General features: G+C 41.1%; 1 protein-coding gene across 4 annotated transcripts in view; it reads left to right on the forward strand.

Moving 5' to 3' along the window:
• Positions 1-10,869, forward strand: part of Igsf11 (immunoglobulin superfamily member 11) — a 129,457-nt gene extending 118,588 nt beyond the window's left edge. For 3 of the 4 annotated variants that reach the window (XM_021209648.2, XM_029544268.1, XM_029544269.1), the window contains exons 5-7: positions 6,184-6,306; positions 7,043-7,193; positions 8,466-10,868. In XM_021209648.2, the coding sequence (XP_021065307.1) occupies positions 6,184-6,306; positions 7,043-7,193; positions 8,466-8,898 (707 nt within the window). In that variant the 3' untranslated portion in view covers positions 8,899-10,868. Of the gene's footprint in view, positions 1-6,183; positions 6,307-7,042; positions 7,194-8,465 lie in introns of all 4 variants that reach the window. The other variant, XM_029544267.1, reaches the window with a different exon arrangement.
• Positions 10,870-16,642: the final 5,773 nt, after the last annotated feature.

Below are 16,642 nucleotides of genomic sequence, written 5' to 3' on the forward strand. Positions count from 1 at the left end.
CTTGGAAAATGAAACATAATTTTATTTATCAGTAGTTAGCTGTTTCCGAAGCTAAACTCTACATCTTTTCTTACATTTCTAAGAAGAACTTGGTTGGCCCAAGTTATGACTTTCGTGTGTCATAACTTTTCCTGGGGAGACAAACTACACATTGATCTACCCCAGGTAGGGATCCCACAGCAGAACAAAGGATATTACTGAAGTCCAACTTGATGCACCAATTGGTTTATTGGAGTTACTTATAGGAATTTGGATGAGGGGTTACTTACAAGAGCAGAAATTACTCAAAAGACAGTGGTACCACCAAGGCTCAACCCAGTGTGGGTGGCAGCTCACAAACCTAGGAACTTGGAGCTCCCTGCACAGGCTGCAGGCAGCTCAACAGGTTGGACAGTGTCCGTTCTAGGTGCCTCAGTTAGTCCAAACCTCTTCCAGGCAGCTCAATTGGTTTTCTGCTGCTTCCAGGCAGCTGGTCCAGGTTTCTTCCCTTTTAAGAGAGACTCTGAATCTGGTGAGTTTCAGGGTCTTCCTGAAGCTGTTTTGAGTTGTTTTCCAGTTTAAAGAGGTTACCTGTAGGGAAGGAATCTGTTCTATCTTGGAGGAAACTGTTAGACTGCATAGACCAATTTCCTATATGAACACAGATGCAAAAATTCTCAATAAAATAATCCAGGAGTACGTCAGAGATCATCTAGCATGATCAAGTAGGTTTCATCCCAGAGACACAGGAATTGTTCAACATACGTCAACTGATAAATGTAATCCATCATATGAACAAACTGAAAGTCAGAAACCACAAGCTCATCTCATTAGATGCAGAGAAGAACCTTTGACAGAATCCAACATTCTTCCATGATAAAAATCCTGGAGACATTAAGGATATAAGGAACATACCTCAGCATAAGAAAGGCAGTTTACAGAAAGCTCATAGCCAGCATCAGCTTAAATGGCCAGAAATTCATAGCAATTCCACTAATATCAGGAACAAGACCAGGTTGTCCTCTCTCTCCATGTGAGTACTTAAAAAAATCTATTTTCAATAAAGGAACCACAACTATTTCCTCACCTAGTCTGACTTTCGTGGAAGAAGAAAAGTTTCCATGCACTTAAGCTGTAGAATGAGCAGGAGATTTATTCTTTTCCTCTTGCTTTATGACATGCCATTCTTAGTAGAGACAATCTGGTAGAAAGAAACAAGCACCATGCATTCACCATTACAACTACTTTTTAAAAAATACGTGCTAGAGGTTATAACCTAAAACATCACAGACAGAATATAAAAAACTTTATGGAATACTTGAGAAGCCCGGATGTTCTCTCTGACACTCAAGTGTTCGGTGATGTGTAGCCAGAAAAGAAAGCAAGATATGCACTTTAGAAGAAGTGTTAGTCATCACGGTGAATGTGAGCAGCTAGGTCATAAGCAGGAGGCTCTGATGAATGGAGAAGGCTTGAAGTAGGTGATGGGGTGGAGATGGAATGGGGAAGGTTAGCATTCAAGATAAATGCACACAAATCCAGGAGCATCTTAACTCTGCCAACACCAACACAAAAATGACATGGAATTCATTTATTTCTATGTCTGCTGAGTAGCATACAGATCATTACATAGTATTCAGCTCTTCTCTCTAAGAGTGGTATTACAATATTAAATATTTATAGTATCTTTAATTTAAATTAAGATTGTATCTTATGTGTCTGTACATATGTCCGTGGTTCGTGTACCTGAGTGTAGGTGCTCCACAAAGCCACAATATGGAGTTGAGTTTCCTGGAACTGGAGTTATAGGTGGTCATGAGCTGCTGACATGGGTGGTGATAAGCTCACTCAGGTCCTCTGCAACAGCATTGTATCTCCAGCCCCACTTTTTTGTTCTTAAAGAGATTTAAGTTTGGCACGTATTTTGTGTTAATTTTTCCCTTTGGTTTTAAATTTATCATCAGATACCTCTTTCAAGGTGAGATCATGTATGCACACAATTTTACTACACACTGGTTTAAACAACATTAAACTATAATTTACATTACTTTTAGTTTTTTGTTTTTGTTTTTGTTTTTTGTTTGTTTGTTTGTTTGTTTGTTTGTTTTTGAGTCAGGGTTTCTCTGTGTAGCCCTGGCTGTTCTGGAACTCACTCTTTAGACCAGGCTGGCCTTGAACTCAGAAATCGACCTGCCTCTGCCTTCTAAGTGCTGGGATTAAAGGCATGCACCACCACTGCCCAGCTTATCATTATTTTTGAAACAGAACTTCTCATACTTTTATATAAGAAATTATTCAGTTATTATGATCATTCATTCTTTAAGATGTATAAGTTATAAAAATAGTTATGACACTTGGCACTCTTTATTACTCTTCCAAATATTGACATCTCAGAATTTAAGATGCTAGAGTTTTTTTTCTACATTTCGTAACTAAGTTTCCTTAGGATTAAACACACACACACACACACAAGAAATTCTTGTGTAGATGTATCACCAGACAGCATCATAGTCACGTTAATGTGCACTGTCTCATTCTGTTTTCACCGGTTCAAGAGTGTTTCTAATCCCTGGTTCACAGTTACAGACAAGGAGCTGAAGCATATACCCTTAAGCAAACAGCACCCTCACGCCACATAGCCAGTAAGAAGCCGAGCCAACTTCAACCCAAGCCCGTCTGGCTCCCAGCCCCATGCTCTCGGCTGATGCCCTCTTGACACAGCCAAATGCCAGCTCTGGAGCTGAGAACATGCAGACCTGGGAGTAATCAAATAGATTTGATTCTCTGCTTATGAAGGGCCCAACTCCACACCTCTATTTGGAAGAAGGAAGACCAAAGGGACCGCTACCATTGTCATCTTTCATTTCAGTAAATTATTCCCATCCTCACACAGGCTTGAACTGGTGTCAGGGTGTGATGTGTAGGGTTTTGTTTGTTTGTTTGGTTGGTTTTCATTTTTGTTTTGCTATAGAGTGGTGTTTGATGAGGGGTTGCCCCTAGCTCAGCTTTGCCTGATTCATTTCTCCTTAATCCTCCTTTTCAACACGCCTGTCTCATCTGTCACCTGCTGAGTAAGCTATAATGAGCATACTGCCTCACACACTGAACCATGGTGTACATTTGTTTGTTTGTTTGCTTGCTTTTAATAGCTTATGGTGTCTGCATCTGGGGACAATGGATCAGTGGGTTCACCTTTTAACAGTATCACTTTGAAGCAGCCCCTGCTTCCAGTTGCCTGCTTTGTACATGCCAAGTGCTGCTTAGAGCAGCTGCTTAAAATTCTCCCAGTCGTCTCTGGAAATGTCAACAAAATTACTGGTTTGATGTGAACTGACGGAGTTTTTAGAATTTTGGACCTTAAGGAGAAAATGGAAGAAAAGCAGTAGCCCTGTGGGGGATTGCAGGGTTGGTTGCTCGGGAGGCTGGGCTTTTGTTTCCTGGAAACTTTGGGCTGTGTTGAAGGAGGGGTTCTGCAGATGGTTGCTTTGTTATACCAACAGTGCTGCCACTTTGCATGGTTCTGGCTGTGCACAGAAGCTGAGAGGCCAAACCTACTCCATCTTGGGACCAGACTCCCATCTTAAGAGGAAAAAAAAAAAAAAAAAAAAGCCTGAGAACTTGACCCATAGCTGAACCCAAGCTGCACCCACGTACCAGGAAGGACCCCATGGCCTGTCCTTGGCCCATACCCTAGAGTTATCCCTAGCTACTTCCTAGCAACAATCAATCAAAGATTAGTCTGATTGTTTGATGTACTTTTAGACCTTTTGTGATTGTTCATGGTCTCACTTTAGAGCACCCCCCTGTTGGCTTACAATAGCTATTCCACTGGATGCTTGCCAGGCTGGACACCCCGTCACTCGCTCCCATTTTCCTATAAAACCCTGTCCCAGTGAGGGTTTGGAGTGATTCACCAAACTGTCCTGAGGGTTAGAGGTGAGTAAGCCCAAACTTGAGTTTGTAATAAGGAGACCCTAATGCCATTATGTTGGAAATGGCTCCTTGGTTGTATTTTGGGGTTTGTAAATGCTTCCTGGTACAGCAGCAACCTGTGTAATGAGGTAGCTTTAAGTGTCTTACTGGAAATCAGGTGTACCTATGAGAATTATGATCTTTGTAACCAGACAGATCTGATCGGATAGACTACTGTAACTCGTGTACATGTGATGTCAAGGCTACTCCAAGATTTCTTAGTTTTGGAAAGCAGGGACACAGAACCTAAACCTGTTATGAAGATTAAATCAGGCCTACTTAAAGCTCTCTCTCACACATATATATGTACATATACACACAAAATATATACTCAATTCACACACACATATGGAAAAGGAAGTAATTCATGAAAGCCAAGTAACCATTGAATATATTGATTTTGTTACATGTAATCCAATCCAAAGTCGCTATCTTGTTATAGATATGTAAGATAACCATGTAATACAGATGTAACCTTTTAAGTACTCCACTATCTTGTTATAGATATGTAAGATAACCATGTAATATGGATGTAACCTTTTAATTACTCCCATAGAAAAGAGCAAACACCAAGTCTCTCTCCTTTTTCTGGCTTATGATATTGATATTATTTCAAGTACATGTTTGTCAGTTCCATCATTCATGAACACATCCCATTCATTGCATTGTGTTTGAAGACTTAGTCAGCTCTGACAGCACTGATGTATGGGAACCTGTGGCTCTTGCTTCCCCCTCTCCTCTATTCTATTTGATTTCCTGGTACTCATTAGATTCTATCCCTTGTGCACCGTTAGCAACTCAAACTGAGGTCTGTGGCTCTGGCTGGCATTTCACCTCCTTACTGAGCCTCCTGGCCTTCTTGCTTCATTAATGTCTGTCCTCACCCTCCTGGTACTGTTCTGTGAAGTATCCGGCCCAGAGACAGGGTCTCCGAGGCACTAGTGTAGTAAATGAAGGAACTGATAGAGCTAGGCCCCCTGCTTCTGCCTTTGACGTGGTTAAAGAGGAAAACCACCAGCAGAACTAGATCTTAGTCCCAGATAGTCGTGCCAGGGCGGCAGCAGCCCCCAGTATGGGCGCAGGTATTCTTGGACTTTGTTTCTGGCTCCTTTCATGGGTGCCACTAGGCATCTTTCCCAATGACTTCTGGGTTTGCTCTGTGTTGGGTGGTTATGATGGTTTCTTTCCAGCGCATCCACATTAGAGTCCATTCATACAATTGCAGTTTCAGCCACCAGCTGTGTTCTCTTATTAGCCAACTATCTAAAACTTCAGTGTCTTTATTTGTTCAGTGGGCTAATAATAAAAATATCTCAAAGGGTCATTGGGAAAAAGAGCTACATATAAAAAAAAAATTACCCAGTGCTTGGGATATTTTTGTTTTCATGATAAGTCACTTAAACGTCATATGAATAAATGACTAAACTGTGTTGGTACTGTTAAGTTGCCTAAGTTTTACCAGTTAGGTATTCATCAATATGCCAGTGTGGTGGCTTTGAAAATAAACACACAACAAAACCTCCTAACGTGGAGAGCAACCTTCACTGGCTACTCTGACTGGTTGCCCGCCGGATCCACTGCTGCTTCACATCAAGGCCAAGCTTCCCTGAGCTGCTCCTAGAGGGGGAGGGGGGCACCACGAGGCCACCAATGTAGCAGCATTCCTGCATGGCTTGGGGCACCTTCAGTAGATGACTTTGGCTCAAGGATGCTCCCTATACCTGGTGGGAAATTCTTTGAGATGGTGATGGGGTCTGAGGCTTCTCCTCTTCAGGCTCTCTCCCCGTCCAATAGTGTGGTACTTAGAATTAGAGCACGAATTTGATTTGTTTTCTACTGTGTATAAAGTGATCCAGGTAAGCGCTCACCTGATCTTCATGTTATTGCATTTCTCTAGAAATACAACACAGTGCTTCTGATCACAGACTTTTGAGGACAAGCTATAACCTCCCTAGTCAGGGAAGACTACTAACATTAGGCTGTGATTACAGCTCGAGTTTCAAGACTGTCCTTATTTAGGACAGTCCTTAATAATTCTGTGTCTTTAATATGCCATCATAATTTTCTTTAACATTTGTGAGCCAACAGTTTTGTTTTTCCTACACAAAAAGAAGGGAAAAAGAAAGGAAATGGGCAGTCTCCATTGTGCATGTAATGTCTTCTTTGTGCTGATTTCTCTGTTTCCCTTCTTCATTCCATCAAGCTATCACTTGATTATTGTCTTTGTGACAGACCAGGTCCAGGGAACAGTCACCATCCGGAATATCAGTGCCCTCTCTTCTGGTCTGTACCAGTGTGTGGCTTCTAATGCCATCGGGACCAGCACCTGCCTGCTGGACCTCCAGGTTATCTCACGTAAGTACATAGAATTGGAAGGCCAGCTCAAGGGGCAGGGGTCGGAGCTTTTTGGATCAGTCATAGAATGCAGGATGCTACATAATTGTTTTGAGACTGTGTGAAGTGTAAACAAATTCTTTTAATTGTTGTTGAAAATCTTTTATAAAAATCTTACTACTTAGGCCTTCTTGATATGCTAATCATTGTGACAAAGTGACTTCTTAGGATAAACAGAACCAAATGAATCTTTGTGTCACAGTGCTATGGACATGACATAAATCTTCACTAATGGTGGAGCCTCCTTAATACTCTGTGTTTTCCCAACTAATTCCTTATCTCTTTTGGGTGTTCAGTTATAAACTAACAATGTAGAACACTTTCTTTTTGGTGGGGGTTCTAGATTATTTTGATTCTGCTTATAGAAGGGAGTTATGTGACAGGTGCGGCCACAAAGAATCTGAGATCCAAGGCTCTCTTGGGGTGCTAAGGCAAGTTGAGTTGGCACTGTCTCCTGCCAAGATCCAGCTGCTGCTCTCCTGGGACCTCGGGGGTTGGGAGTTGACAGTTTTACCCCTTCAGCAGTTGCTGAGAGCCTCGTGGGAATGTCAAAAGCTAATCAAGGTCTAACTTGATGTGGACGGGACACTTTAGTTGGTTTGTACAGTTTCTACAGACTGACTTGTGTGAGTAGAGTTGCATGGCATGTGCCATTCATCTGTCTTTTATTTAGATCTACCTTAACTATGTTTTCCAGCCCAGCCCCGGAGCGTTGGAATAATTGCTGGAGCGGTTGGCACCGGTGCTGTTCTTATTGTCATCTGCCTTGCGCTGATTTCAGGGGCGTTCTTTTACTGGAGAAGCAAAAACAGAGAGGAGGAGGAGGAAGAAATTCCTAATGAAATCAGGTTAGTGTATCAATTCCCAATCTTGCAGAGTCAGGGTGCTCATCTGTTCATTTTAGAACTAAGGTTTCTTTGCTAGTCTAATAACTCTCCCTGTCATGGTAATGAAAATGTCCGAATGTCATTTTCTCGATATGTGTATCATTTTTCCCTCACGGTCAGACTCATTTTTGTTTGCAAAGATCCTTCATGAATCTAAGTAGGATGAAGAGCTCGCCTGTGCCTCCACATCCGCAGGGTAGATAGTGACTGTCACACCCGGACAGTTAGCTCATAAAGCACATGTTTTATGGTGGCCATTGTAATAGATGGGAACATGCAGGAGCAAAGGGGATTACCTCACAGAGATACCAGCTTCTCTACCTACTTGTGCACCACACCGTGACTTGGTAGGAAGGGGTGTGTTAGCCGGCTTCAACATTATAATAATCTACCTTAGGCATCCTACTTTACGGGGAAATAGTTTTGGTTGGTGCTTCTGGAGGAGCTAGGTTGAGGGGTCATTGTCTCTTGATGACTTCCTGTCAGAATCTCGAGGCGGCACATAGCATCACACGGTGAGAGACAGGCAAATGTATGTATCTGTCTGGTCTTTCTCTTCTTACTAAGCCGCTGGGATTCAGTAATGGTGCTCTATTCTGATAACATTAACTAGTCCTAAACACCAGTCAGGGCTCCTGCCTCTCAATGCTGTACTTGATTATATACCCTCAAAATACCCCTCGATGGAGATCAATTTCCGACCCTTGATCTTAATCCTTTAATGGACATTCTAAGACATTAAAAACTATAGTAGGCAGATTATAAAAGAATACTTATGTGTTAAGGAAAAAGAATGTCAAGATGATTTTTTTAAAAAATAGCTCATGAGATTTGAGGGTCCAGACCATCTCAGATGTGGCCGCATCATATCCTTTTGAAATGCTTTAATGACTTGAGTCTTCTCAGCAAGATATACTCAGCCTCTCAAGATTTGGCCTCCTTGCTTCTCTGCCATTCCTCTCAGCTATCTGCTCTCTCTGTTCTATCCATTAGCCCCTCATCAGCATACCACAATGGTTCTTCAAGCCCTACCTGAGTCTAAACATCATGAAAAAAACTTATATATATGACTTATATGACTTTTTCAACTTCTCCACATGCTTAGCTTGTTTTCCTGGTTGTTTTATGACAACTAATTCAGTGGACTTATTTGTGAATGTCTTCTTTAATGAAAAGAGATGTTTAAATATCTATGTGTAAATAAAATTTATGAATAACTTTGCTTCATTTCAGAGAGGATGATCTTCCCCCTAAATGCTCTTCTGCCAAAGCATTCCACACAGAAATATCCTCCTCAGAAAATAACACGCTGACCTCTTCCAATACCTACAACAGTCGATTCTGGAACAACAATCCAAAACCCCATAGAAACACAGAGTCGTTCAACCACTTCAGTGACTTACGCCAGTCTTTCTCTGGCAATGCAGCTATCCCATCCATCTATGCAAATGGGAACCATCTGGTTTTGGGTCCACATAAGACTCTGGTAGTTACAGCCAACAGAGGGTCATCACCCCAGGTCATGCCCAGGAACAATGGTTCAGTCAGCAGGAAGCCTTGGCCTCAACACACCCATTCCTACACAGTAAGCCAAATGACCCTGGAGCGCATCGGTGCAGTGCCTGTCATGGTGCCTGCCCAGAGTCGGGCAGGGTCCCTGGTATAGGAGGATGACTGAGGACACCGTGTTCAGAAGAGAATAAATGGACCGCCTTCAGGCAAGGGGGGAGCACTGCCTTCAGGCAAGGGGGAGAGTGGGATGGATGAGTGCTGAAAGATAAACTTTTGTTATGATTCCATTAGCAAAAAGCACAAAGAGGAAAGCTGTTCCTCGCCTCTGAGTGTGTGAAGTGGCCTGCGGTTATTCCATCAAGAAGACTCAAGAAGACTGTTTCCCCGCCACAGATGTCCTGAGATTCAGTTAAAATGAAACATGCTGCATCTCCAGAGATGCGCCAAGCCAAGGAGAATGCTAGGAGCAGAGTAACGCTTACCCCCCAAACCGTGGTCCAGCTGGACCCATTCTTTAATTCTTGCCTAACTTAGTAATTTTCGGGACCCTTAAAGTGCCAGGTGGGATTTACATAATGAAATTATTTTTAAAAAATAGGTGTCCTTAGGGGAGAGAAAGCAGGAGCAAGCTCATGGTCTGGTCTGGTCTGCCTCTCCCACTCCCTTTGATGGCTCTAGCGGTGCATTCCATCTGAGCTGACTTTATCATAGAGGCAAAATTGTTCAGAACACTGGCTGGAGATGGGGAGAAATTAGGAAACTTCTTGTGAACACCCTACACACACACACACACACACACACACACACACACACACACATTTATTTACCTCCTCCTGAACCATGAACTTCGTTGTATTGGGGATTTTGCTATATTGACAGATTCTTGTCTGTTACACTCTGGGATCTCTCACAGGTCCGTGGCAATTACTGTTCATGATTTCCTGAAAAAAAGATATTTTTTTAAAAGAAAACTATTTTTTTTAAACACTAGAGAGACAGTGGACTAGGAAAGCGAGAACTTGACACCTTGTCCGGTGATTGTGTTCGGTGATTCAGCAGAGGCCCCACCACACAAGTTTTAGGAGATTGAGTGGGTGAAACCAGCCGGAGCCAGGTGGGAGGGGCCTTTACATTGCCGCAGGGCCCCAAAGAATCAAGATTGTGTATGGCAACCTTACTGTCGCACAGGCCACCATTAATGAGGACAGCGGCTGATACCTTTTGTACCGAGGAAGATAATTGCCTCTTGTTCGACAAGTAGAGTTTAGTAGGTTATTACAAAAAGGGCAAGAGTTGTTTTGGTTTTGTTTCTCTCAAAACATTTTTTTATTTATTTTTTTTTTTTTTTTTTTTTTTTTTGCAAAGAATAACAAGGGTTAGACAAATGGGGGAACCCTTCCTGTGTGCTCTTGGGGGTCTGCTCAGCATCTGGAAATTTGGGTGTGCGATTTTCCCTGAACGCATTGCATACCAGTGTACAAAGATTCTGCCTCCCCCCTTTTTGGCTAATTACTGGGCTTGGCTGGCCTTGCAGTTCACAAGATTCATTTACAGACTCTTTGCTCTGTATGGCGCCACCTGCCGTGTCTGTCTGTCCCTACTTGTTTTGGTGACTATCTTGCCTTAATCACTTTGCTTTAGGGCAACTCATGGTGATTTCTTCCAAGATCTGTTTTCAGATTGTTTGGACTACTTGAGCCCACAACTCTCAGAGGACATTCCTTTTTTTTTTTTTTTTTTCTTCCCCTCCTTTCTTACATTGTTTTGTCCCTTTTCCTCTTTATTTCCTGCCTTCTTTCCCTGTCCAATGGGCACAGTCCTCACAGTTATGTAAGTGAATGGAAGCCATCACTGGCTGCACATGCTTTTCCAAAAGGGACACTTGGACTGTCACTGTTGTGACCGTTTCAATGTTGATAAGAAGGTGAATTTACTGTAGGGTTACCTTCTCCCCATTTGATGGTTCTTGAGTTTGTAAAAATTTAAATAAATGAATGTCTATACTTTTTAAGGAAAAGAGAAAATACCATGTCACAGAAAAGATGAAACTATTAGATGCTGTTTAGAAAGCATTTATCTTGCATTTCTTTATTCTTTCTAATTACCTAAAATTCAATAAAAGTTTATTCATATAAAACATGCTGTCATTAATTGTCATAGTAGTAATAGATACATGACTTTTAATTTGCTGTTCCTTTGGTGTTATATGCATTGGTCTATTCTGTAAAGTTTTGTATACACACACACACAATCATCTTAATAGACATATATTATTTTCAAAATGACATAAAGTTACTGTTTTAGAGTTTTAAGTGGATTCCGGCCATCACTAATAGGACTTTATATGTAATGTTTTTGAACATCTATCTATTTCCTTGTCATTAATCTGAAAGTTCCTGAAAATAAGATCCAGGTTTTCTTACTCCTGAGCCCCGCATCACCTCCCACACCGAGTGCTGTGAGCATTGTATAGTGAGTGACTGAGGATTTCTGAGCTGAAATTGCCAAATCAAAAACTAGGGGCATGATTGAATAGTAACTCACAACACATATTGGAACACATTTTTTTTCTGAAATAAATATGAGACTTCATTTTCATATTTTTATATTGAGGTAATAGTACATTTAAATACATATATAGGAAATTAATTTAGAGACCACCAGTTCTTTTACCTTAATTTCTCACCCAGAGACATCTTGAGCAGCTATGATATTATCACAAATAAACATTAATAAATTCATTAGTCTTGCTCAGAGTTCAAACCCCGTGCTCTCACTTGGGATGTATACTAATATACTTTTAATTTGTGAGACACTGTGGTAGTTCAGGCTGGTCTTGAACTTGTAGTTTGAGACTCAAGGGCTGGGAATACCGGCATGCCCCACTGTACCTGACTCTAGTTAAGTACAACTGTATCATGTATAGATTCATTTGACCATCAGAACAGCTGAGATGCATTCCATATGCTACTCTTTCATAGTCATGGGCATCTCCCTGTTCTTGGGCCCCTGGCTCTTGAAAAATGGCGACACTGTGTGGGATCTCTGTCATTCTGTCATGTTGATAATGCCGTATGAATGGAATGAAGTATGCAACTGTTAAGAATTGATGCTTTCTCAGGATCATTTACTTGAGAACCATCCATGCTGTTGCATATATGAAGAGTTGGTTTCATTGTATTGAGTGGCATTCTGTGATGTAAACATACCCCCGTTCAACTTAATCACGTACCCACTAGAAGATGAGAAAGGCATTTGGGTTGTTGACACTTTTGTCTGTCATAAATGTCCTCATATGTTTATGTGCAGATTTTCATGCAAACCCAAGTTTATCTCTGAGGGAAATGTCCATTTCGGTTTCTAGCTTGTGTGTGGTAAACACATGCTTGGTTTTGAAAAGGCAATACATGCATATTCTTCCAGAGTAACTAAGCAGTTACATATCTCTTCTAGCAAAATGCACAGTCCAATTTCTCTGCATCTACTACAGGTCTGAGTATTAGGGACACTTTTGGTGTTAGCCATGTTGGTAGGTATTTAGTGATATCTCACAGTGGTTCTGTGATTTTAACTTGTACGTTCCAGTGGCTAATGGCCTGATGTGGATGTATTTCTATGTGCTGGTTATCCCTATATCTTCTTCAGGGAAATGACTGTTCCTGTATTCTGTCTATTTTTATTACTAATCTATTATTAATCTATTTATTCATTTTTTATTCCAATATCTCCCCTCTCCTCCCAGTACCCCCCTTATGTAAGTTCTTTCCCCCCCCAGTCCACCTTCCCCTTATCTTTGGAGAAGAGGAAGCCCCCCTCTGGTTGTCACCCCACACATACCCCCTCTCCCTGTACATCTGGTCGCTGAATCCTAGCTAGGCCTAAGCTCATCTTCTTTGAGGCCAGCCAAGGCGGTCCATTTAGGGGTGCTGGATCCACAGACAGGCAAGCAACAGGCTCAGGGACAGCCCAGACTCCAGTTGTTGGGGGACCCCCATGAAGAACAACCTGGCTGTTTCTGTACCAATACCATGCAGTTTATATTACTTTTGTTCTGTAATACAGCTTAAGGTCAGGGATAGTGATACCTCTAGAAGTTCTTTTATTGTTCAGGGTTTTTTTTTTTTTTAGCTATGTTTTTTTATTTTCATATGAAGTTGAGAATTGTTTCAAGATCTGTAAAGAATTGTGTTGGAATTTTGATGGAGATTCCATTGAATCTGTAGATTGCTTTTAATAAGATGACCACTTTCACTGTTAGTCCTACCAATCCATGAACATGGGAGATCTTTCCATCTCTGATATCTTCCTCAGTTTCTTTCTTCAGAGACTTGAAGTACTTGTCATACAGGTCTTTCATTTGCTTGGTTAGAGTCACACCAAGGTATTCTATGTGATTTGTGGCTATTGTGAAGAATATGTTCTCCCTAACTTCCTTTTTTATCCATTTATCACTTGTATAAAGGAGGACTACTGATTTCTTTGAGTTAATTTTGTATCTGGCCACCTTGCTGAAGGTGTTTACTAGGTGTAAGAGTTCTCTGGTAGAATTTTGGTGGTCCCTTGATTTAGCTTTGGTAATTGGTATCTGTCTAGAAAATTATCCATTTCATTTAGATTTTTCCAATCCTGTGGCATATAGGCTTTTACAGTAAGACTTGATGATTCTTTGAATTTCCTCACTGTCTGTTGTTATAGCTCCCTTTCCATTTCTGATTTTGTTAATTTGAGAACTGTCTCTCTGCCTCTTCGTTTGACTTAGGGTTTGTCTATCTTCTTGATATTCTCAGAGATCCAGCTCTTGGTTTCATTGATTCTTTCTGTTGTTCTCTTTGTTTCCAACTGATTGATTCAGCCCCGAATTTGATGATTTTCTGCTGGGTGTGTCTGCTGCTTCTCCCCCCATCCCCCAGAGCCCTCAGATGTACTTTTAGTTAGTTCATATGAGAACTTTCTAATTTCTTTATGGAGGCACTTAGTGCTATGAACTTTCCTCTTAGTACTGCTTTCACAATGTTCCCTAAGATGGAGTGTATTGTACCCTCATTTTCATTGAATTCTAGAAAGTAATTTCTTTTTTTTTTTTATTATTTCTTCCCTAGCCCAGTGATCATTGGGTACAGAGTTGATCGGCTTTCTGTTGTTTCCGTTGTTGAAATTCAGCTTTAATCCATGGTGATCTGATAAGATGCGTGGGGTTATTTCAATCTTCTTGTATCTGTTGAGGCTTGCTTTGTGACCAGTTGTATGGTCAATTTTGGAAAAAAAGTTCTGTGAGGTGCTGAGAAGAAGGTATAATCTTTTGTGTTTGGGTGACATGTTAAATAGCTATCTATCTTTTAGGTCCCTTTGAATCATAACTTCTGTTCGTTTCATTATTTCTCTGTTTAGTTTCAGAGAGTGGAGGGTGGCAAACTCTTGGGATCCTGCAAGGCTCTTCAGGACCGAGTAGTGAGCCCAGAGCTAGACAGTGGGGCTCCAGGGACCGTGCACAGCTCACCTCTGCAGGCCGTCTCAGGTGGGACCGGTTTGAAAGGGATTTGGTCTCTTCTGTTTATTTCCAGGTTGCTTTTTGTTGTCTTTATTATTGGCTCTGAATACTTATCTATTTATTGTATATCCAGTTTGTTGTTGATGATGTTATTTGCAGAGCTTCTCTAATTTGTAGGCTCTAGCTTTAAATTCTCTTCATAGAATCTTTCACAGAACTATAATAGGGTCCTTTTGGGGTCCAGTACCTGTGCCCTGTAATGCCAGCTACCCCAGTGTCTGTAGAATGAGGGTTGTGAGTTCTCTGCCAAGCTGGGCAGCTGCTTTCTTTCCTGCTTGCTCTTAGCTAAGACTCAGAGGAGTGATGTAAGCGCTGTAAGACTCAATCAGAAACCGTGTTAGATAATGTTCAAATTACCAACCCCCCCCCCCACTTTTTAAAGGAAAATTTTTTACTGTGTATGTGTTTGCATGTGTGTATGTTTGCATGTGTTTGCACACATATGCGACACATGCATGTGGCATGTCCTACCTGTGAAGGTGAGAGGACAACTTGTAGAAATCAATTCTTTCTTCCTGTCAGGTTGTTCCCAAGAATCTAACTGAGGTCATCAGAGGCTAATACTTCACCCACTGAACCATCTCACTGGTATATTTTTTTCCTGTTATGGATTGTGCTTTTTTTCATCAGGTCTAAACTCTTCATTTAGATCCAGGTCCTAAGTGTTCTCACTATTTTCTCCCTAAATTATTTTATGATTTCACATTAAATTCCATAATCAGTTTTGAGGTTCTTTTTTCACAGTAAAGTTTCATTTGAGATTGATTATTTCGCTATGTGGGTCTCCTTGCTATCTGTCCTCAAGGAAATTGCTTTCCACTTTGTGAAATGGGCTGGGCCCTCCCACATCAATCACTAATTAACAAAGGATGCCCCAGGCTTGTCTACAGTCCTGTCCTAGATCTTATGTGAGCATTTTTATAAAGACTGTGGCAGCATGGTACAGGGCCTGCATGGGTCCACACCAGATGGCATGTGGAAGGGGAAGTAGACACACACCCCATCCATAACTCAGGAGCTATCTCCAGATGACAGTCACTTCCAAGCGAAAAATTAGTTTTCTCCAAGGGAGTCTCACTGGAGAACAAACCACTCTGTAAAGAGTAGGCCCAGTGCCCAGCAGTTGATACCCAACACAGAGCGAGCGCAACAGCAGCTTTGGAGGTTTTGGGTTTTTTGTATCATAATGCTAAGTCTGGACATTTTTTCTGTCTTCTTACAAGTCCTTTGCGTATATATTATTGCTTCTACTTCTGGGTATGTATGGGATTCCTCTGTGTGCAAACAGGTATGTCTCTACATTTATATGCATTTTTATGCTTTTTCTTTGGTTCTATTTGTTTGGTTTTGTCATATGATAATATGATTTATTCATTTTATTCTATCTTATAGTTGTCCCTTAGAAACCTGTCTGTTTGCTAATGAGAGACAGAGGGTGAGTCTGGATGGGAGGGGAAGTGGAGGGGAACTAGGAGTTGATAGGGAAGTATGGGGAAGGGAAACCTTAGAATATATTGTACGAAAAAATATTTTTTTTTCAATAAAAGAAGCTTTACCTCATTTCTGTATGTCTTGGTTAGAGCAGGATTTTCCGTATGTCCCGGTTTCATTCCTGATGCTAGCAACCATGTCATCTACATTTTGCTTTTTGTTGGTCTTACTCAGAGTGTTTTGCTCTTTCTGAGGTTTTCGTTTTTCAAAGGAGTGATGCTTTGTTTCATGAATGCTTGTCCTTTTTTTCCCTTTTGGTTTTATTTTCATTGGCCTGCCTCTGTTATTTATACCATTCCAATTTGCATTGCATTTATGCGAATCTCGTTTTTACTATATTTTGGAAGTCAGTAAATAGTTTATTGATGTGAAACTCATGTTATCTTCTAATGCATATATCTACAGCTATAATTCCACCCCCACCCAGAGCTGTTTTCATTCTCAACATGTTTTGAAATGTATTTTGGTTCCTATTCAGTTATATGCAGTTGAAATTTTTCACATGGAACCTCCTCTCTGGTCAGATTGGTAGAGTTAAGTTGGTCCCTACCCCATTTAGGTGGGTGTATCTATGTTAAAGAACATACTCTATGATTTCTGTCCTATTATATTTATTGAAGTTTGTTCTAGGAGGTCTGTGGTAGTTTGTGCTCCATGAGGGTTTGTATGATGTCTTAGTTAGGGTTCTACTGCTGTGAATAGACACCGTGACCAAGGCAAGTCTTATAAAAACAACATTTAATTATGCTGGCTTACAGGTTCAGAGGTTCAGTCCATTATCATCAAGGTGGGAGCATGGCAGTATCCAGGCAGCCATGGCGCAGGCAGAGCTGAGAGTTCTACATCTTCATCCAAAGGC

The sequence above is a fragment of the Mus pahari genome, chromosome 12 (assembly GCF_900095145.1).
Source record: "Mus pahari chromosome 12, PAHARI_EIJ_v1.1, whole genome shotgun sequence".
NCBI classification, from domain to species: domain Eukaryota; kingdom Metazoa; phylum Chordata; class Mammalia; order Rodentia; family Muridae; genus Mus; species Mus pahari.